Below are 24,143 nucleotides of genomic sequence, written 5' to 3' on the forward strand. Positions count from 1 at the left end.
AGTTTCTTTTTTAAGCTGGGCTCACTGTAAGTGGTACAATTTACTCAAATTATTTTTCAAACTTTTTACTCAGGAAAATGATACATATGTTAAAAGCCAGCTCTAGTTTGATAATCACTGCATGCTGCAGCAGGCCCAGTAACTGCTGCCTTGTCAATAACATCAAGTGGGAGTAGCCATGTGATGTGACTTTAACTGAAAATGAAATTCAGTCCTGTGTAGAAGCAGGAAATGCTTTGTGTGTCTTTCTGAGAGCCTTCACTAGAGATTAGAAAAATAAAAGTAATTCTGAGGAATAAGAACACCTTGCGGGGGGGGGGGGAGAGGGAAGGGAGGGTGGACACAACATACCAGCAAAAGAACCCCCAAAACCGCAACTGTCTTTCACCTCATACAAATCCAGCCTTTGAGGTTATATTTTTAAACACAGACAATAAATAATTTAAGCTTAAGTAAAACACTATAAAAGAATTACTACTGTAAATTATTTCTGTGCTCTTGGAGTCACTGTTCTGAACTCTGATGGGTTGCTATCCAGGGCAAACAAAGTCAGTCAAGCTTCATCCCAGTAGGGACCTAGGACTGTCAAAGGTCAGAGAGAAGGAAGAAGGCTTGCGTGGACGATTCTGAACCTGGAAATGAGCTTGTGAAATCTCCAGGACAGGGAACACACCAGCAACTCCTCCCTATGCCTGTAAGACTCCTAGCACACTGAGACTTCCATGATGCCTGAGATCCCTGAAATGGAAATGACTAACCAGCACCACCACACACAAGCATCTGGACTCTTTCCCCAAATATCTTAGAGGCACAGCACCCCCCTCTCTGCTGATGCAGTGCTGGGTCACTTCTGAAGTTCAAATATCCTGAGCACTTCCAGCCCTGTGGGGAGAGCGGCTTTTCCAGTCTCAACAGTTTGAAAGGTGATAGAGACACTTCCAAAAATTTTCAGAGAAGAAACAAAATACCCAAACCAATCATCATGGCTTTTGGTCTGGTTTGTTGGTTGGTGGGGTTTTTATTGTCTGAGCCAAAGATTATGCTGCTTAGTCATGCGATTAGTTTTGATAGCAGAGGGAAAGGGAAGGGGGGAGTATGCAGCAGCTCATCCCATCTATTCTAAATGCAAACACAAGTTCAATACAGAAAAAAAAGGATGCAAGGGAGTTTTCAGCAAACAGAAAAACTAATACAGAGTCAGTGCCGCAATGGTTATTGGCTGCTTACACTGAAAACCACACATCTGAATGGCAGATTCTAGAGCTGTAGAAAACACTGTCTGAAAACATGTGAAATTGTTTAATACGGCCCTACATTCTGTCATCAATATTACACACATATACTTATAAATGGAACTTTCTAGTCTGCAAAGCTGCAATGAATGTGGCAGTCCTACCGTGGAGAGTTGAACCCGCTGTCCACAGTAATGCTGCTGCTGTCCATGCTGTCCAGGCGGGCTGAGTGAGTGGCTCTCTGGTTGTTGCTATTGTCTGTTTCCTTTGGGGTGAGAAGAGTGAGATTTTTCTCAAACTTCCGCTGCAAATCCCTCTCCTTTTCTCTCTCTAGGAGCCACTGCATCGTACCAACATCATCCCTGTTCTTTTCGTCCTCGGCATTTTTGTTGGTTCCTTCCTCTGAGTCGTCATCATCAGATACGTTGTAGTAGTCGAAGGAGGCCTCCTGGTTTCCAGTTGTCTCTTGCTGTCTCTGTGAAACAGGCATGACTTGTGTAACTGAGGTTACTATCGCTTGTTCAAGTTTCTCACATCTGACTGGCAATGTGTCAGAGGGGGTTTTTTGATGGGGCTTTAGCAGGGGCGTGCTAGACTTATGATAACTATTCACAGAAAGAGTATTGTGCAGAGGTTTAAAGAGTGTATCCTTGCTAAATATTTCTTTCCTTTTATCAAGGCTGCTTGATTCAGCACTATGATGTTGAACAAGCCGCCCATTTGCAATCACCTCTGGAGTTTGGCCAGCAACCACTGAACCACTGCTTGGGCCCTTTGGGGACTCTTCTTTGTGCACCCCAGGCTCCCTAGCAATATGCTGAGATTGTCTTTCTGTGGGAGTCATTTTTTTGAGCCCATCTGTCCCTGTCAGTGTATCATGATCCTCTTTATTCTTTCCCAGTGGTGATGGAGCAGTAAGCACAGTCTCACTGGAGGTGTTGCACTGAAAATAGTCATCGACTGCAGATTTTGTTGTGCAGGAGTTGAGCTCACTATATGATGGCAAATTCTCTGTAGGCTTGTTTTGTTCCAATAGGCTACAAGAACTGGGGGTTTCTACACTGCCACTAGCTTTTTCAGGGATGCAAGTCTCTTTGTAGCTTGCGGATGTAATCAGAGCCCTTTGATGACTGAGCGACTGAGATGGCCTTAAGGTACTATCATCAATGTAAGTTTGGCTAGTTGTTTGGTCATCTGGGCTACAGCCTTCACCCATATCTTCAGGTGTGCCTAAAGTAGCTGAGCCCAGAGGTCCCTTGGAGTTATCCATGGATCTAGACCTTTCTTTAGCCTTACTGGACCTCTCATTCCTTGATCTTCTATCCTGTGTATGGCTGTGGCTCCGGTGGACCTTGGAGTGGGAGCTTCCCCTGGAAGGTTCAGGGAAAGGCATTTCAGTTCTTCTTTTGGCCAGCTCACCAGACACGTCCCACTCTGGTGTCATGGGAAAGTGAGATTCAATCATGTTAGGATTGCTGTGCATTATAAAATTATCTCCCTTGTGCTCTATTATAAAACAGCCTTCCCGTGGGGATCGAGTCAAGGGATCAAAGAACTCATATTCCCTTTCAGCAGGTATATCCAAATGAGAGCCATCTGATGGGTCTCCTTTGGACACCCGAGTCTTGCTGTGTGACCTCGATTTCCCATGAGACTTTCTGTGATTCCTGCTCTTTTTACTTCGTCCACTGTGGTGAGCTGAAGATCCTGCTTTGCTTCGTTGAGCTTTTTCTTCTTCAAGTTTCTTCATTAGTGCAGTGTGCCTCATGACATTTTCCACAGTCAAGTCTGGGTTAATGCGCCTGATAATCTCCATTTCTACCTCTCTAGGTATAGTGGTAGGAGTGTCCTCATCCCTTAGCGGCCACTCCTCTGGAGGAAACTGGGCAGAGAAATTTGCCAACTGTTTTGTCTTGTCCTTCTTAAAACTTAATCGGAATAATTTGAGTCCGAATTTCTTAGACTGCTTTTCTACATCCTTAGGCTTTGTGAGTGTCTCTGCTTTATAGGAAAAATTGACAGTACTTTTACTTTTCTCAGTAGGTGGGACTTGACATAATGAAGGAGGGCAGTACGAGTCTTTACAGTCTTTTGCTGATTTCCTCTGTAGGGTAGATGCATGCATGCTGTGCATGTCTTCTCTGCAACAATGGCAGGAGTCGCAGTGGTTTTTGGGTAGTGTTCGGTCCCTGACGCATCCCGAGGTGGAGGGAGTTATAGTTCCTTGTTGTGGAGAGGTACATTGAGACCTGTCAGGTATCCTCTCATCCAAATGGTACCATTTACTGTTAGTTCGTATGAGAGATGGTGTTATAAAGTAAGTCTGTGGGGTTACAATGAAATAGCCATCCGGAGTTGGGTATATTTTCCTCTCCCGTACAAGCATATTCAAGGTATGTCGAAGGATTTCTGGACTGGGTGTTGGAACTCCTAGAAATGACAGTAAACATATATCAGGGAGTACATAAAACCATACAGGACTCTCTGGCTCCACCCTCCCCAACAAAAAGTAGTTTTTCCCAATGTGCAAGATGGAATATGCTGAACAAACAACTCCAGTAAAGCATTTTGTTAGGCATTCTCTTGCCTATTTGTTTTCCCATTTATCTCTTACACCTCAGACATGTCAATTATTAATTAAACAGAAAGGAGGCCATTAATGGAGTGTTAAAAAGAAAAAAGAGAGAGAGAGAGAGAGAACTTCTAGTCACTTCCATTCTGCAGGTGACCTTAAGATACAAGATGGAATTACTGGAAGCCAAAGGCTGTCAGGGGAAACATTTCACTTTTCTTCTTCTTCCAATTAAATATTCATATCCCAGTTCACCAGAACTATTTATTATAATGCCCAGTCACATACACAACAGTGGTTGTTACTCTGGATGCCTAAACTGTTCTTCCGCATAAGAATGCTACACAGAAAAAAAACATTCCCCCAATCTATGCTTTTATCACAAACCTGAACAGATTTGTTCATGCTTCAACTATATCAGCTGATCAAAAACATAAAAGACACATCCTAAGTTCTTAATGAGGTTCTTAATGACTTCTTTGCCTCAGTGTTCACTGGCAAAGGCTCTGACTGCACCACCCAAGTCTTGGAAGGCGGACGCAGGGACTGTGAGAATGAGGACCCTAGGCCCACTGTAGGAGAGGATCTGGTTCGAGACCATCTTAAAAATCTAAACATACACAAGTCCATGGGACCTGACGAAATCCATCCGTGGGTCCTGAAGGAGCTGGCGAATGAAGTTGTTAAGCCATTGGCCATCATATTTGAAAAATCATGGCAGTCAGGTGAAGTTCCCGACGAATGGAAAAAAGGAAATATAACCCCCATTTTTAAGAAGGGGAAAATGGATGACCCGGGGAATTACAGACCAGTCAGTCTCACCTCTGTGCCTGGCAAAAACTTGGGGCAGATTCTCCTGGAAGGCATGCTAAGGCACATGAAAAACAAGGAGGTGGTTGGTGGCAGCCAGCATGGCTTCACTAAGGGGAAATCCTGCCTGACCAATTTAGTGGCCTTCTATGATGGGGCTACGGAACTGATGGACAGGGGCAGAGCAGTTGACGTCATCTACCTGGACTTGTGCAAAGCATTCGACACTGTCCCACAGGACATCCTTGTCTCTAAATTGGAGAGACATCAATTTGATGGGTGGACCACTCGGTGGATAAAGAACTGGCTGGATGGCCGCACGCAAAGAGTTGTGGTCAATGGCTCGATGTCCGGCTGGAGACCGGTAACGAGTGGTGTCCTTCAGGGATCAGTGTTGGGACCGGTCTTGTTCAACATCTTTGTCGGTGACATGGACAGTGGGATTGAGTGCGCCCTCAGCAAGTTTGCCGATGACACCAAGCTGTGTGGTTCGGTTGATACGCCGGGGGGAAGGGATGCCATCCAGAGGGACCTTGACACGCTTGTGAGGTGGGTTGATGCCAACCTTATGAAGTTTTAACCATGCCAAGTGCAAGGTCCTCCACCTGGGTCGGAGCAATCCCAGGCACAGCTACAGGTTGGGCAGAGAAGAGATTCAGAGCAGCCCTGCAGAGAAGGACTTGGGGGTGTTGGTCGATGAAAAAATGAACATGAGCCGGCTTCAGTGTGCGATCGCAGCCCAGAAAGCCAACTGTATCCTGGGCTGCACCAAGAGAAGCGTGACCAGCAGGTCGAAGGAGGTGATCCTGCCCCTCTACTCTGCTCTCATGAGACCTCACTTGGAGTATTGTGTGCAGTTCTGGTGTCCTCAACATAAAAAGGACATGCAACTGTTGGAACAAGTCCAGAGGAGGGCCACAGGGATGATCAGGGGACTGGAGCACCTCCCCTATGAAGATAGGCTGAGAAAGTTGGGGCTGTTCAGCCTGGAGAAGAGAAGGCTGCGTGGAGACCTCATGGCAGTCTTCCAGTATCTGAAGGGGGCCTACAAGGATGGTTGGGAGGGACTATTCATCAGGGACTGTAGTGACAGGACAAGGGGTAACGGCTTCAAACTTAAACGGGGGAAGTTTAGATTGTATATAAGGAAGAAATTCTTTACTGAGAGGGTGGTGAGGCACTGGAATGGGTTGCCCAGGGAGGTTGTGAATGCTCCATCCTTGGCGGTGTTCAAGGCCAGGTTGGATGAGGCCTTGGGTGGCATGGTTTAGTGTGAGGTGTCCCTGCTCATGGCAGGGGGGTTGGAACTAGATGATCTTAAGGTCCTTTCCAACTCTAACTATTCTATGATTCTATGATTCTGTAAGTGACACAGTTCATCTTACCCGAACAGACTTTTCCACTATGATGGAAGTTACAGATTTAGCTACCGAAAATTTGCTTCTCAGAGTTACCTGCCTTTCATGTAAGATGTGAGGAACACTCCCTAAGTGCCTATAGTACATATTGAGACATGGACAAGTATGACAACTCTGCATCAATGCCACATCAGCCACATAGTAGTTTTGGCATTGTGAGCCTGATCCTTCCCACCTCCAGTACTCCCACTGTGTTCAGTGGTGCAGGACCAAATCTGCTGTGCACAGAATTAAGCTCCATCTAGTTCTGAGGAAACAAGAGATTTTCCAAAAGCTTGTTTAAAAAAAAAATCTGTTTATGCTGAATAAGAAATAAAAATCCTTCAAAATTTTCAGTGGAAAAAGCTATCTTCAATCAATACATTCTGTTGAACTCAAATGCATTTGAATTTTAACTTAATGCTAGGTACTGACCTGGTTTACATTTTTAGAAGCAGAGAAATTTTTTCTAGAAGTTTAGATTGTCTATTTTAAAGTAAAAAAGTAAAAATTATTTGATCTAGGTCTTAGTCTTCAACAAAACCAACTAAAAAAAAAAACCAACAAGGCAACAACCTAAAGTAGGTTGAAAGGGACCTCATGAAGTCATCTGGTCAACACCCCTACTCATAAGGAGACCAACACAGTTCCGGTTGGTCAGGGCCTTGTCAAGTCAAACTGACTATCCTAAAGAACGGAAATTCCATGGAATCACATATGCAAAAACACGTCAACACAGCATATGCTTATTACAAAAATACTTCATGGAAAATTCTCAAGCAGGTGGACTTGCCACAAACAGAGTATCTTCAGTGGCACATAGTGCCTGCTCACCAGCTCTTCTCCCACATGTCAAAGGTTGGAGCCTGCAAGCTCACTGATCTACCTGTGGTAGCAAGCATGAAGGTGACAGCAAGGGCTCTGGCACTGTGACCAACACACCGTTAGAAGATTAGTGACAAGAAATAGGAAAGTTGTACCAATTCCTTAACTCAACTTTCTTCCTTGCTACTGGGTTGCAGGCAACATAATAAATATTCTTATGCCTAGCTTTGAATGTTGTTTGAATTTAGAGACATGACCATACTGCTCATGACCAGTAATATCTGTAACTAAAACTCTTACAATGGAAGCAGCAAAGAGTTAGGACTATCATGGACACATGAGTGAAAGCATTTACAGTAGAGAAGGTGCCAGCGAGAAGTACATGGGGGCAGTAAATATATTTCGTGCATAGTCCACCGACCTGAAAGACTTGAGCTGATACAGACACAGGAAGTAGAAGAGGTAAAGAAAGGATATAATTTGAGAGAATAACTGAGACTGAAAATTGAAAGAAATATGCAAATGAAATGGAGAATCAGGAATGTGTGTTTTCTCCCCTTTTCATGTGGTGTCCACAATTTATGTGATAATCCTAGCAAGACTAACAAAGACCCCCCCCCGAACTGTTGGATGAGCAAACATGCCAGAAATGGCAACAGATGTGAAAAGCTGAAATCCAAAGAGCTGGGAAAAAAGGACTACACCTCCCTAGTCCACAGTCCTGACTCTCTCTACATTGAAGAGCAGTATGCTGAGTTTCCCCTGGACTGCGAGGCAGTGGCAATTGGAGAGCCCTCCATATGAGCTTTCAGAAAAGCACAGGACATGAAGAGTGATTTCAATTCCCATAACAACCAACAGTCATCATCTAACCTCTTCATCCTGTGGTGTCTACTTGGGTAATACCACCCCTTTTACATTATGCCTTACATCACCACAAGTGGATGATCCTGAACTTAAACTCATGTGCTTCTTGATACTGTGCTGAAAATGCACTGCAGGGTCCAATCCCGGTCCAACTGACATGCACGTGCTGTGCAAAAGCCAATCTCTCTTCCTGTCTCTACACAGACAACCTGACTGATCCATTGCATTTTCCAAGAGCTTACACAATAAAAGCTCAACACATACCTACCTTTGACTGTGAGACCTTGGTTCTTCATCCTTATTTTGCTTAAAAACTTTTCTTAACATAGAGTTACAAAAACATTGGAACAAAAATAAGAGAGGAAAACATTCTCCAGATGTTTACAGAAAAGTTAGAGAAAGAGATTTAAATGGATCTCCTGATGTTTTACACTAACTTAGGCAAAAATGCACTGCAAATATATGGTAAAAATAGTAATACATACCTTCCACCCAGTAAACCATAATGACTACAATGTGTTGGGTAAATGATGGATGCACAGTACTTACATTAATTGACTAAGTCCTGAGAATAGAGAATGTGCAGATAAATACCAATAGCAAAAAAAAAAAAAAGAGTGTGCCTGGGCAGTCAATGATGCTGTGAAGTTAATCGTGTCAGTCTTCTCTCTGGAGTTGGGGACTATCACTTTTATCACTCCCAGCATATAGCACATCCCTATGGTTCCCTAAGCCAGCAGTGATGATGGCAGATGCAAATCTCTGGTGCTCAGCATTGCCAGCTAATTCTAAGTCCTAACTCAAATTAGGCTTTCCTCCATGGTGGACAGGAACAATGACACTACTGTGGCTCCCATTGTTCCTATTTTAAATACAAATTTCCTGGCTTTCTCAAGACTTTTCTCTTTACAGCAACCTATCCACATCATGTATATAAGTAACCTATCCCACTGCATTCACAAGTCTCCTTATGCTCTCCCCTTTTCCATTAAATAGGGACAAGAGGATAAAAACCAGTAGTTTAGAGACTCTAGCATATAAAATACTTCATGACAGCAGTGGTGTTATTTAAGATTATGTAGTGGTTTAATAATTCAAAAGCAGAAACTGTCTGGACACTGAATCATCAGACATGTACATTTTCTGCATCTCAAGAGAGTCTACTATGCCAGCCACTGAGCTTTCAGACAGAAGATTATGTCTTGTTTGCTGCTCACAAAGAACACTGACCTAGAGCGAACTCAGTTAATGTAAAACACTTAGTTTAAGTGCTACATATACATTTCACGTTTTAAAGAGTGAACAGCTATGAAGGTGAATGTCAGAGGAATTTGCCAGCTTTCAGGAATCAGTTTACTTCAAAAGCAGCCTAATGCAATACATAAGCATTTTCTACAACAGAATTTTGAACTCCTTAAAATTATTTTAAGAAGTATATTGTCAGAATTGGAGAGAAAAAAAAAAGGGGGGGGAGGGGGAATCCTTATTAAAGGCAGTATAGACTAAGGCTTGACGCTTTCTTCAGCCAGGCTCATACAGATAAGAGGGGCTGGCTGCCAAACACAGGAACAGAGGTTACATTCTTAGCTCCTTATACTGGATTTAAAAGGTTCACTTTTAATGTAAGGGATTTAAACCATGGTCAATAAATTATAAAGTAGGGCTGTACAAACATCTTATTGTTTATTTCTAAATTAGAGCAATGGGAGCACATGCAGCAGGAGCCCTCTTGCTTTTCTAAAAACCTGACAAATAACAAAAGCTGCAAATAAGATGTGCATTATCATTACAAACTTTTTCAATAAAATGAATTCATGAAAAGTACATCTGAAGTAGTATTTAAATCGTGTTAACTCTGCTAAAATGATTTTCTCCTGAGCTGATGTTAAGGCTTAACAAGGGATAAAAGAAATACTCTGACTGGCTCATGAAATACTAGTTAAGGATGTGGAGTGGTTGCTATGTGATGTTATAAATAATTAGCATACCTTATTTCAGATAGAGCCATGGCCCAGATTTATGCCTGTACAATGGCTCAGCAAACTAGAGGGCTAAACTGCAAGTGTAAGATCCTGCACTGAGGAAAAAAGGTTTATTATTCTCAGGCAGTTTGAGAGTAGCATTTGGGGTCTTAGGAAATTTATAGACTCCATGAAACGCAGTGAAGCATCTGTTCATTAAAACACAAACAACACAAGCAGACAAGTGCTGCTGCAGGGTGAGACACAGAGAGGTTATGTGACAATGACAGATACATTTACAATGGTAATGCTCTCCTTCCTCTCGGAGCATCAGCACCTAATTAGGGAAATTAAACTATCAGAATATGGGAGAACATCAGATATTTTAAAATAGCCACAGTGAATACAAGGGCTCAAAAAGCCATGTCTGATTTATGAGAGTCTAGACAGACAAGTGAAAAATATCAGTATAAGAAGAGGTTCTGTTTATTGGAAAGGACAATATTTTTGGATAATCCTCCTACACCAAGAGAACATATATGTTTGCTGTGTTAAACATATCAGGGCTGGGAGAGAAAGGCATTTTTCTAGAGGGGAAGAACTGGACAACAAAGGGTGGCTTAGTAGTGTGTTTTGGGTTTTTTTTCCAGATAATTTTCTTTACATTCTGGGAAGTGAGGTAGGAAAAATAAGGCTCTCCTTTTTTTAATCTCTCAGACTTGAGACATGCACATGTTCATGGCTAGTGGAAAATAGAGAGGCAGCAAGAGACTGTGTGCTAACTTGCCTCAGGCTGCTTCTAAGCAGAGTCTACAAAATAATCCAGCCTGTTGAATTGCATGGTCCTGTCTAGCAAGAATAACACAATATACAAGTCATGCTCCCTGGAAACCGAAGGGATGCCCCAATAAATTATCATTTCCACCATAAAATAATGGTTACATAAAAATATTGATAGAATCACTGGAAAAATACTTGCAAACCTGACTTTGAAAAAAATCATCAAAATTAATGAAGATGGAATTATTAATTGTGAACTTTGCTTTCTTTACATTCTGTCCCTTACAACTTTTACCCCTATTTTCAAATCAGTCAAGCATACTCAAAAAAAACCCTGATAAACAAACCCACAAACTGGGACAGAAAGCCAGTATTTACAAAATATACTTGCAGTACATTTTTCCAAAGCGTAACTATTAAATGTCAGAAGGAATTGTTTATTCCAAACACAGTTCTCAATGCAGCATTATATTTTAAAATCTCAGAATTTAGTCCCAGTTACAGCAAAAGCCACGTAACCTTCAAGGATTTAAGTAACTCTTGCTCTGAAACGTAAGCAAAAAAAATCAAGACATCAAAACACGGCTATTGTTAGGCTGCCTAGATGAGGCAGATGCATCAGTAGTTTTCCTACTGAAGCATTTTTAATTAGCTGCTTTCTACAGCTGTAAAAGAGGTACAACAGTGAAGTTTCTCAACTAGTTTAGAGAACTCTTAACTCAGGCACAGAACAGTTAAAACATCTTGGCCAGGATCACACAGAGCACAAGTGAAAGAGTTGTGCTTTCCGGAGCAGTAAACCTCTGCCCAATGCTTTTACACCACCTTTTTAGATAACTCTACAAGATGCGTTTTGCATGATTCACCAACTCCAGATACAGACTGCAGTACGGAAGCAGCATATTCAACAGTACATTCTTAATATAGGTTTCCTTTTTTTTTGATGTTACAGTATCTTTAATCCAAGCCATTTTCATTCTACCATTTAATTAATATGATCAAATGCTGACAAGAATATCTTCTGAACAGTATACCAGCATTTATGAACACAGCAAGTATATGTATGGCTCTGCAAGCCTTTCAGTCTTGGAGACAGCTGTCAAGTTAAAAAAAAAATAAAAATTTAAAGATTTTTCAAGCAAGAGCAGTACAGAAGCAAAAGCCAGAACTGTGTCCAAGAAGGCTATGAAAAGCCCTGGAAAACAGGCTGGCAATCTCCTTTCAGTTTAAATATAACCTCTCCCTGAAGCAGGCATGTCATCTTCATTGGACTCTGTTACTTACTTACCCCACCAGTTCCTAGAGCCTGTTCTAGGTGAAAGAAGAGGTACAGTACGTGGGAAAACTGTTTTTTTAAGAGAGACGGCTCTACACAAGGACCCCCATGAGGTTATCTCTGCAGAGACTGGACAATGACACTTGAACTGGTTGAATGATGTCAACAGAATGATTACGAGTTAGCTTACAACTGGCTTGAAAGCCACAAGGTGGAATAAGCCTGCTCTGGTTATGACACATGCTTTGTTCTCCGTAACTATTACAGAAGTCCTAAACTCTTTTGACTATGATGATAAAGAATTCATTTTGTGAGAAAAAACACAAATAAGCTGATTTTGATACCAGTCTGAAAAAAAACCCAAGCTGATACAGTTTGCTGTTTATTACCACAAGTAATCTTTAATGTTTACATAAAGACCTGCAAAACCCTGCAAAATGCATCCCACATGAATGGCCCTGTCAAAAGAGAACTCAATTCCCTATATGTTTAAGAATAAAGAAGAGGTCATAAGAAAGGTTATTAGAATCCTAAAGCCTCCTTTTATTTTGGGTAGCATCTCAGGATTACTTAATATTCCCATCCAGAACAGTGAAGAAAAATAGGCTATCAAAACCTGAAGTTCTCTGCTTTAAGCAAGCCAAAAAGATAAGCAGCCTTTTGGGTAGGGACTGGAGATTCTGCCCTTTTACAGACATGTGCCCATCTGACCAATGATTTATTGATATCCAGTTACCTGGGAAGCAGGTTGTTAGGTGCTCCATTAGTGCTTCTTGTGTGACTTGTTTTCGGGCAGAGTTCATTGCTGAGATGGCCAGGCAAAGGATTTCCCCAAGTGGAATAAACTGCGACTGACTGATGGGAGACATGCTGATGGGTGATACATCACCTGCAAAAAGACAATAGATGCGCAATGAAGTGTTTTGTTTAAAAATCTGCTCACAGAACAAGGATGCACAGATAATTGGAGATGATGTGCACAGCTCTCTAGACTTTGTATTGAGCTGGAGATAAAACTCTTACTATGGAAAACCATCCAACAGCTTATTTCAAAACTTAGATATAGTGAACTTTGGAAAATGGGAGATATACACTACGCAGACATAGTTTCTCAAAGGGTGCGATAGACAGATTCAGAAAAAATGCCAACAAATTAGCACTTACAGTTGCAAAATGTTGTGCTTGCATATCCTACTAGGTAACTGCACAAACAAAATAGTTGCATGTATTTCTCTGGCCATAAACGGGGAGATTTTCACTCCCCTTACAAAGGCTCATGGCATGGATCACTCACGATTTCCACTTCACAGAATTTTTTATTAATAGTAACAAAAAAAATGTTGTCAAGTTAATAAGTAACATTTTCACTCAGTTGATAAAGCACAGACATTCTTTAGAGGAATGAAAGCATCGAACACCTTAAGATTGATACCCTGAATAAATCTCTCCTGGATCTACGTGTCAAATGTCTCTGTACAGTATATGTATTTTTTAGAGGTTTCACTGGTTCCAGGATGGCCTGAAAAAATAACTTTGCTGTAACTTTTCTCATGTTGTCTTTAAAAAGAATTCATTAACCCATACTTAAAAAATCATTAAAAGGCCTTAAAAATGAAAGTTACAGAAGTTACAATTTGGTAATATTAGCATGACTACACAAATACACATAGAATCATAGAACAGTTAGGGCTGGAAAGGACCATAGGATCACCTAGTTCCAACCCCCCCTTGCCGTGGGCAGGGACACCTCACACTAAACCATGCCACCCAAGGCCTCATCCAACCTGGCCTTGAACACTGCCAGGGATGGAGCATTCACAACCTCCCTGGGCAACCCATTCCAGTGCCTCACCACCCTCTCAGTAAAGAATTTCTTCCTTAGATCCAATCTAAACTTCCCCTGTTTAAGTTTGAACCCATTACCCCTTGCTCTATCAACTACAGTTCCTAATGAAGAGTCCCTCCTCAACATCCTTATAGGCCCCCCTTCAGATACTGGAAGGCTGCTATGAGGTCTCCACGCAGCCTTCTCTTCTCCAGGCTGAACAGCCCCAACTTTCTCAGCCTGTCTCCATAAGGGAGGTGCTCCACTCCCCTGATCATCCCTGTGGCCCTCCTCTGGACTTGTTCCAGCAGTTCCATGCCCTTTTTATGTTGAAGACACCAGAACTGTACACAATACTCCAAGTGAGGTCTCAAAAGAGCAAAATATACATGTGCATTTTAACTTAGTTTATGTAAGTATAGAAACGCTTTAGATTCTGCTTTGTACCTCTGCTTGAAATGGTAACAATTCCCCAGTGATCTCAAATAGGGGGAAGCAGAAGGCAAAAGATGTCTTTTGCCAGTGGAAAAATAAAGAGTAACAGACAGAACAAGGGGTGTTTGACCATGAATCCTTTTCTGGCTACAGGTTAGTCAATAGCCAAGGATTAAATTTCACCTAAATGGCTTTGATATCTCAGGAAAATCCCACTATTTCAGTTGTCATGAAGCAATACCTTGTGATCAAATCAGGAATCAAATAGTGGAAATTCAAATTCAAACTTCCCCCCACAATTTAGAGGATCTAATATTTGCCCTACTAATTCTATATTCCCGTTGTGTCTACTAAAGAGGCAGGAATGGCAGTTTCTAAAACTGATCATCAAAATGCAGTTAACCTTGCATTATACTCAGTTCTTTGGGAAAAAAAAATGGCGGGAGTAGCAAATTGCATAACTGCTTCAGTGAGACTTATGAGCAATATTTTTCAATATACCCGTTGTACAATTTGTTGTACAACAGTGATGCACATTACCCAAGACACAACAATGATTTAAAACACACATTTGTGGTATGCTGTCTCCTGACTGCTTCTGCTTAACCAGGCCTGACCAGATCAATGCTGCAATCCCAACACAGGAGCATTCCTCCGGCTTCAGCAGAGCACCCCAGATTTTCACAGTTTTTACCTGACAATAGAATGATGACCTTAAACATAACCTTTTCTGAACATTTTTCATGCATATACAACTGAAAAGTTCATGCCATGTGCTTTACAGACTGACAATGGCAATCAAGATGATCTTAGGCAGCTTATAAGTAAATGCAAGAGAGATGCTTTCACAGGACTTAGGAGCAAACACCATTTGTTCCCTCATCATTTGAGAATGGTTAAAGAACATTACAGTTATTATATTACTATTTATTCATAACTAAACCTGCTGTCAGCTTGAACTTTGTCATAGAGGAATCTTTGTAATCATTCAGACATGTAAGTTTACCAACTTCGACCAACAGTCATCATGTACTTTGTGTATGGGATCAGGTTTCTCCATGGTTAGCTTCATGTCTAAGAATGATCAGAATTATCTTAAGAATTATGCAGAATTTGCTAAGCAATTTAAGAAATTATTGTATTTCACATGGAGATTATCTGTGTCATGGGTATCCTTGTCAGCACTACCAAGTTCAGTTCAGTGCAATGTCAAACAGATGGGCATATGATGTCCTCAGATGAGGTTTAATCCTACCAGGTTCACTGAGCACTGAAATGGACTCCCTGAGTAGCTTTAAGGGCATCCAGGTGAAGGGCAGTAACTTCCTGAAGTGTTTTATCTGGATCATCAAAGACCTGGCCATTTCTTAAAACTAAAGCACCATGGCAATAGTATCCTTGTGACTACTCCCAGCTGCACACTCACACTGCCACCTATGGAGGCAAGCAGGATGGAAGAGTGAGAGGAAGACCTCCTTCCTTTCCTGAACTCAGACCAATCCACTTACAGGTAATCAGAATGATATTTAATATGTAAGGAACAGGCCTTAATACCATAATAATTTTCCTGAAGTGGGAAAGGGACTCAAGGAAGGTTATACATGAAGCCTAGCAAGTGCTGCTAATTTACATAGGTTTGCTCTCAGCCTCCCAGCTGCCCCCAGAGGGATGCTTGGACAAGAGCCTGGATCAGTTACTCTGCTCATCCACAAGGATCAGCCCATCCCTCTATCCTGACTCCCAAGAGCCTGCAGAGATCCACCTCTGGGATCAGTCCCAGTCAGAACTTGTTAACTAAGTACAAGTTAACAAATAATAAAGTTCATCTGGATTTCAATAACCTTGCACTTTGCACAATCTTTCCTTTTAAAGCAGGGCTCCTGCTCTGTGTGCATAAAACATTCAGTCTGCACATTTGCCCCCTGCAAAGTGGACTCTTGTCAACAGGAACAAGCCAAGAGCTTTCACCAAAATACTAATTATACTGCACATAACTCATCAATACAAAATATAGCGTGTCAGTTCCTTAATATTAACAAAATCTCTAGGAAAGCATGCTATAGTTAGTATGCCAGGGTAATATACATCCTGCTTGCAAAGATGACTAGAGTAATCCATGACATCATAACTTAAATGGCTTTAAATGCAATAGAAATGGCCAATAAATGCTGGTTTATGTGACAGCCTGCCTTCCTGGTTTGTAAGAGACTATGGCCGGTTAAGCCCTACTCTTTTCCACTGAGTGTTTTTCAATCTTCTTCATCATGACAAGGGAGCTCTTGTTTCACCACTGTTGTTCCAGAATTACCTTCATCGCTTGTTGCCCACAACTGCTGGAGATAATTACTGGCTCTTGGTTTAAAAAGCTTAGCAGACATCTGCAAAACTTTCAGCAGACCTAGTCATATAGAGCCAGAACCCCCTCACTCAGGGAAGCTCTGATTTGCCAAATTTTATCTTAACTATTCTGTGGCTCTGGGAAATTACAAGTACTCTGTGGTTATAGTTAAGCGCACAAGCTTCTGTGATGCACAACAGAAAATATCTTGCATCTATGATTTAAAATATTAACATCGATTATGCACATAAATACTTTTTAGCCTGTTGAGCAGAAGGTTTACTACAACTTCTTTAGGACAGATCTGCTTAAAAAATCAAATATGCTTTTTCTACACTCTGAAGACCACATCACTTACACAAAACGTCTAGCATATGGCTTCTGTTAGCTCTGACTGATGCTTGTCTCAAGCAGCTCTCTTTTGAAATCAAATTACTATCCTTGACTTTCATATGTTTATGTTCCCAATTAAATGAAAACTGAGTCTCAGAAAGCAGTTTTTGCCAGCTGACTGCATGTTTTGTTTAAATACAATCAAGATATATATAGTTTTAGCTCTGTTTCTGTAGTGTCTTTCCACACTTTTCCCTAAAGAATTGAAAAAAAAAAAAAAAGAAAATGTTTTCTAGACTTCTTGATTTCAGTGGCACTTAATTTTCAAAAATATCTAAGCACGTAACAGACAATGAATGGGATTTATCCTCATTTATGCCCTGGGGATTTGTAGAGCTACCCTGAGAGGAAAAAAATAATTATTATTACTTAGAACAATAGATTATGTAGTACATAAAATAAACACTTGGCTCTTACACACCACATTTCTGCAGTTATTTCAAAACAGTCCGGAAAACTGGGTAACCATAACTATCCTTAACACACATGATGAGAAAGTGATGGTCCGTAACAGAGCAGGGAATGACAATTCACACATCCTGAACCCATACCAGCCAGAACCTTTCCTGTGCCAGCTCACCTAGTGTCACTGTTCTCTGAAAATCTAGGTACCACCATCTTGGGAGAAAAGGAGGTACACTGTATTCTGCACCATGTATCAGCAATCAAACTATCAACTACATACTAATGAGAGAATTTTTATTAGTGATGCCCCTGCTGCAAAGAAGTGACCTCGAAGTCAAACTCTGTCTCAGGAAGTTTGCATGAAGACTGTTTGAAAAATCACCTCTTGACTTATAAATGGAACCAATTCAATACAGCCACTGTGAAGGAAAATTAAGGGAATTACAGTGCAAAGCCAAAATATATCAGAATTCATACACACTATTTCCCTGAAATACAAAGAGACCCCCTGATTACACTCGGATCCTGTAAAAGGTAGGAAGCCAAAGCACAGTTTCACTTCCCTGTCCAGCCTCTCAACACCTTTTCAACCTCTTTTTTCCCTACAGATCAAGTCAAACTGTAAATATGATTTTTAGTCTGGTTTCCACATGAAACGAGGCTTGCACAATCACAATCTGTGTGCATGCATGTGCCAGAGGTTGAGCCTCACTAGACAACAGAGATTCTAAAATGAGTGTTTGCTACGCATGCTCCATCTGCACAGAGCTTTGGGGACAGCCACATCCCACTAGACAAGAGAGAATCCAGTCAAAAAACACTTGTCAATGGAAATCTGACTTCACTACTTTTGCTGCTTACAGAACTATGTTTTTAATCAGAAAACATCAAACTAGAGTACATAACTTCATGTTACCTCATGATTATAGTGGTGGTTGCAACAGAAATCCCCTACAAAAAAATTCTTGCCAACAGCCTGTTCTTGTCAACACTCATCTGTGATTTCACTCCGGGAAGAACTACAGAAAGGTCCTTTTCAAAAAAAGGTAGCTAACAAAACCAAAATTACTGGCAATGGATAAAAAGAGGGCTCTTCAGCTTAGAACATCACAACTTTTTTTTTCAAGAACACCATTAAAAAGCCTCTTCTAGAAAAAGCATATTTTCAGATTTTCTTAAAGACTGGACAGATGATGCAGAACTTACATGTCTGGCCTGGGTTGCCCTTTTTTCCCCCCAAACCCCAGCTTAACTGAGTCACTCTAATTGCAGAACATTTGACACAAATGTGGCAAACAAAATCTTTCTTATGTGAACTCACAACAATAATATTTCCATCTGATTAAACAACAGGATAGAATAGGAAGAACACGTAGATTTCTGTATTACCCAGATTACTCTGAAATACCTTGGATGTGCACTAGCACACTACCACACAAAAGAACATATTTTACTGGGAAAATCTGAAATAAAGAAAATTAGAATGTGCATTGCTTATGCTGTTCTCAGACATCCTCCTTTTTTACTACATTTACTAGAGTATCTTACGAACAAAGCTGCTGGTTGTGTTTACTAGACACAGTTAAACTAGACAAGATAACTGGCAACAATAAAAAAAACTACATTAAAGTTCTGTCCATTTATTTCTGTTTAAAAACAGCTTCAAAAAGGCTCAACAAACACAGTAACACACATTTGCTAGCCAGCTAGCTCCTTCTGCACTTATGACATGCATGCACACAAAAACATATCTTCCCTTGCAGACACAAATCACAAACGCCTCAAGAATGTGACCTGGCAATGTGACCACTTCAATTCTAACCAGCCTGAAGAAAACACAGCAACCTTAATAATGACTAGGTGTATGACAAACACTTGCCTCTGAGCAAAGTTCTAGTCCCTTGCCAGTTATTAACTTCACACATGCAAACTGATCTTTTTAATAGTTCTGACCCAGCTAAAATCATGATCTCCAGGTTCAGCAAGTGGCACTAACTTTCAGAAAGAGGTGTTAAACTGCTCACAATCAGCAGACTTGTCTTATATGCATTCACCCTGTGTATTTTCTGTGATTTTAAATTACCTTTTCTTTGTTCATGTTCTGTGGCCAGCTGCCTCCTGATCCAAAGTGATATCCCAGCACATGTTACAACTATGATCATAAAAAGTTTCTGCTGGAGCACGGAACTTTCCCAGAGGATTCAGTCAAGGAGATTCTGGTGGTGTTGCTTACCCTGGGAAGGAGGAGGGTGGGACTGCATTTTTTTAATATATTGTGTGCTTTAGAATTTGTTTCCTCAAACGGCATTTTTCAAATGCATTTTTTAATAAATGTCCATGTCAATATTCCTGGCACACAATATGTTAAAAAAGCAGGACTTACCTGAACCCCTATGGTCTGGTTCCATGCTCCAGTACAGTATCCAGAGTAGCTGTGATGTAACAACAATGTGCATACTAGGGCTTTATATCACTGTGGAAGCTGGCAGAATGCAGCATAGGTCAGTGCCACAGGACCTGAAAGAAGAAAAACAAAGCATGCTTTTAGGCAGTAATATGCTGAACACCCACCTCTTAAAGAAGGAAATCAGGGCTTCCAGAAAACAAAAAATAATGTGGTATCAGTGCATGCAGGTGCACTGAAAGGAATGTTATTGCACATATCTCACAATTCTCACATAAGCACAAGAAACAAATGGTTAAGAAATGACAGAGGAGGTGGAGGCAGAGAATCTAAAAGGGACTACAAATATAACTCCCCCACAGTGTTTTGAAAACATCTCTCTCCTTTTGCCCTATTTTCAGGGAATGGCTGGAATCACGTTCTGACACCACCCCCTGTTCTGAAGGCACTCACAGTCTTTGCAAAGCACCTCTCCACTGCAGTGCCTCAGGATTCTGCAGTGTCACTCCTCTTCTGCCTGGCTCTCTGCAAAGTGAAGTCATAGGAATGGATCAGCCAACCTGACTTCTCACTACCCTGCCCAGAATCCTTTGTGAACTGAAATGAGTCATCGCTCTGAAAAAATCCACAGCGCAATGTTCCAGGTTTCTCCCTACGTCTGCACTGGCTTCTTTGTCTTTAAAACCAAGTGCCTATGCTTCTGGAACGGTGCCCAGCTGCATTGTACAGGATAACAAGCCAGCCTCCTCATTAAGTGGACAAGAAAGCTATTTACATGCATTAACAAAGGCAAGTTAAAGCTTTAACCCTCCAATCAAGACAAAAAATTTACCCCTAACATATCTTCCTGATGCAATACACAACCCCCAACACACCACACCACAAATGAACAGATGTAAGGACACAGCGGTATTTCCTTATCCACCATTTACCATGACACTTACCAGTTTTTACTCTTGATTAAAAAGATTTACTCTTCTTTGTCAGTCCTGAAGAATGCTGCAGACCTGCATATAACATACGGCTCTGCTGTACACTGGATCAAAGCTGTGCTGCTGCAAACTGTTTATCAAAAAATTAGGAGCAGTGGACAAGCTCTTGCAAGCTCATTTTTCATCATCCCATTCACCATTAGGGCTCACAACAAAGTCAGCCCTGAAACCACGCCAGACAGAAAATGTCAAACTGCTCCAACTGCCGAGAGCCAGCAGAGCTGCTTCGGTTTCTGCTGCCACTGACAAAGAAGGTAATGATCAGAACGAGGTCACTGTGTCAGGATCTCACTCTCAGTGCTAGGTTTGCCTTTGTTTGGTGAGGATATGCTAAGCTAAAGCATCAGGAAAACACAGGAGAAGCCATAAGAATAGTGTGCAGTGACAGATGCTGCTGTTTAGGAGAAACATTTTCAGCTGCTGGGAATTTTCTTTTAAGAGAAGGAAACATTTAAAATTACCTTAACTGCAAAAGAAGTAGCTCTAGGTGTGATCTAGTCATCAAAATGAGAAGTCCAATATGCAGAAATGGAGTAACAACAGAGAAAGAGAGTGCTGCCATGAGGCACTTATTAAAGTTTCCTCTATCCTAAGCACTCTGAAACGGTTTGAAGCATAGTAGGCATATAACCCATAAAATCCTGAAACACAGCACTTTTGTATTCACCTGTGCTGTGCTGGAACAGGCAGTTCTCCCAGCTTCTCTCCTAAATGATCACACCAAGCCTTCAGGACTGAATGAAATACAAAGGTCACCACCTCCCTATGCTGCAAGATGCAGTAGGCTTACAACTACCCTGGCAGTGAAAGAGTCAAACCCAGCCTAAAATAGGTCTGTGGAAGTGCTTCAAGAGGACAAGTAAATAGCTTGTATAGTGAAAAACACAACAAACTTCACTTTTGCTTAAAGGTCTGTGGGCACTGTTACGCAGTAAGGCCATATGATAAACAGGCTGATTTACAAGTGTAAGGTAAGCTGGTTGCTTTGCTACATCTGCAGTTACACAGTAGCCAAGATCTCAACGTTAAACCGCTGGCTTTTGCCAGTCATCTATTTCTGTGTTCCCTGAAAGGCTTTATCCCAGGAAATCTTCCTTCAACTTTACAGGAGTTTTGCCTTCCCTAGGGCTACAGGATCAGCCACAAATCCTCTAATGAATCCAATTTGGCACTTACAATGTTTGGGTCCCCCAGGATCACCCTGCGGAATTGTTGCTAAGCCAACACCCACTTTACAGCAACCAAACTCATTCCAGGTAGAAAAATTTCTGCAGGCTTTAAAGGGAATTACAACAGGCATCTACTGAAAGCAAAAAACAAGTGCTCTGATCTGCTTTTCATTTGCACCAGACAACATTCATGCAAAGCTAAATAGCTGGGCTTGTGCATGCAGTACTGCTTTTGCACACAGGTACAAGTTCTTCCAGCAGCAGTCAGGCTACTATCACCAACGTTAAAATACTAACAGAAGAAAGATAAAGGTAACACCACAGCCTGAATATGCTTTCTCTCTAACAAATTTCTCTAGTACTTCAACCCAAATTATAAAGCCTGGACCAGCCTGACTACTCTGAACAGATTATAGAATAGAATCATAGAACAGTTAGGGCTGGAAAGGAGATAGGATCACCTAGTTCCAACCCCCCTGCCATGGGCAGCGACACCTCACACTAAACCATGCCACCCAAGGCCTCATCCAACCTGGCCTTGAACACTGCCAGGGATGGAGCACTCACAGCTTCCCTGGGCAACCCATTCCAGTGCCTCACCACCCTCTCAGTAAAGAATTTCTTCCTTAGATCCAATCTAAACTTCCCCCGTTTAAGTTTGAAGCCGTTACCCCTTGTCCTGTCACTGCAGTCCCTGATGAAGAGTCCCTCTCCACCATCCTTGTAGGCCCCCTTCAGATACTGGAAGACTGCCATGAGGTCTCCACGCAGCCTTCTCTTCTCCAGGCTGAACAGCCCCAACTTTCTCAGCCTGTCTTCATAGGGGAGGTGCTCCAGTCCCCTGATCATCCCTGTGGCCCTCCTCTGGACTTGTTCCAACAGTTCCATGGCCTTTTTATATGGAGGACACCAGAACTGCACACAATACTCCAAGTGAGGTCTCAGGAGAGCAGAGTAGAGGGGCAGGATCACCTCCTTCGACCTGCTGGTCACGCTCCTCTTGATGCAGCCCAGGATACGGTTGGCTTTCTGGGCTGTGAGCACACACTGCCAGCTCATGTTCATTTTTTCATCGACCAACACCCCCAAGTCCTTCTCTGCAGGGCTGCTCTGAATCTCTTCTCTGCCCAACCTGTAGCTGTGCCTGGGATTGCTCCGACCCAGGTGGAGGACCTTGCACTTGGCATGGTTAAACTTCATAAGGTTGGCATCAGCCCACCTCACAAGTGTGTCAAGGTCCCTCTGGATGGCATCCCTTCCCCCCGGCGTATCAACCGAACCACACAGCTTGGTGTCATTGGCAAACTTGCTGAGGGCGCACTCAATCCCACTGTCCATGTCACCGACAAAGATGTTGAACAAGACCGGTCCCAACACCGATCCCTGAGGGACACCACTCGTTACCGGTCTCCAGCCGGACATCGAGCCATTGACCACAACTCTTTGCGTGCGGCCATCCAGCCAGTTCTTTATCCACCGAGTGGTCCACCCATCAAATTGATGTCTCTCCAATTTAGAGACAAGGATGTCCTGTGGGACAGTGTCGAATGCTTTGCACAAGTCCAGGTAGATGACGTCAACTGCTCTGCCCCTGTCCATCAGTTTCGTAGCCCCATCATAGAAGGCCACCAAATTGGTCAGGCAGGATTTCCCCTTAGTGAAGCCATGCTGGCTGCCACCAACCACCTCCTTGTTTTTCATGTGCCTTAGCATGCCTTCCAGGAGAATCTGCTCCAAGTTTTTGCCAGGCACAGAGGTGAGACTGACTGGTCTGTAATTCCCCGGGTCATTCATTTTCCCCTTCTTAAAAATGGGGGTTATATTTCCCTTTTTCCAGTCATCGGGAACTTCACCTGACTGCCATGATTATTCAAATATGATGGCCAGTGGCTTAACAACTTCATTCGCCAGCTCCTTCAGGACCCACGGATGGATTTCGTCAGGTCCCATGGACTTGTGTATGTTTAGGTTTTTAAGATGGTCTCGAACCAGATCCTCTCCTACAGTGGGCCTAGGGTCTTCATTCTCACAGTCCCTGCGTCCGCCTTCCAAGACTTGGGTGGTGCAGTAAGAGCCTTTGCCAGTGAAGGCTGAGGCAAAGAAGTCATTAAGAACCTCAGCCTTCTCCAAATCCCGTGTAGCCAGTTCTCCCGATATCTTCTGGAGAGGGCCTACGCTGTCCCTAGTCTGTCTTTTATTCGCTACGTACCTGTAGAATCCCTTCCTGTTATCCTTAAGATCCCTAGCCAAGTTTAATTCTAATTTATACAACTGTAAGTTGAGTGAGAGAATTCCCCTTGCAGATGTGACACCTTGGAGACACCTAGAATGCACTAAGCATGCACATGCACCTAGGGTTCACATACATCTCTTGTGCATAAGTACCTGGATATCCTTTACTCAATTCATCAGCAATTACACAGCTCTTTAATCAGTATTAAGAACAGCAAGAAGTGCCTGAT

The 24,143-nt window shown here is 42.1% G+C and overlaps 1 protein-coding gene across 1 annotated transcript in view; it reads right to left on the minus strand.

Annotated features, from left to right (window-relative positions):
* STOX2 (storkhead box 2) overlaps positions 1 to 24,143 on the minus strand; it is a gene marked incomplete at its 5' end in the record, with an annotated part of 74,559 nt that overhangs the window by 3,641 nt on the left and 46,775 nt on the right. The window contains 2 exons of the mRNA XM_080621056.1: positions 1,397 to 3,662; positions 12,457 to 12,609. Of these exons, the coding sequence (XP_080477182.1) occupies positions 1,397 to 3,662; positions 12,457 to 12,609 (2,419 nt within the window). The remainder of the gene's footprint in view (positions 1 to 1,396; positions 3,663 to 12,456; positions 12,610 to 24,143) is intronic.

Source organism: Psittacula echo (genome assembly GCF_963264785.1).
Source record: "Psittacula echo genome assembly, chromosome: 1".
NCBI classification, from domain to species: domain Eukaryota; kingdom Metazoa; phylum Chordata; class Aves; order Psittaciformes; family Psittacidae; genus Psittacula; species Psittacula echo.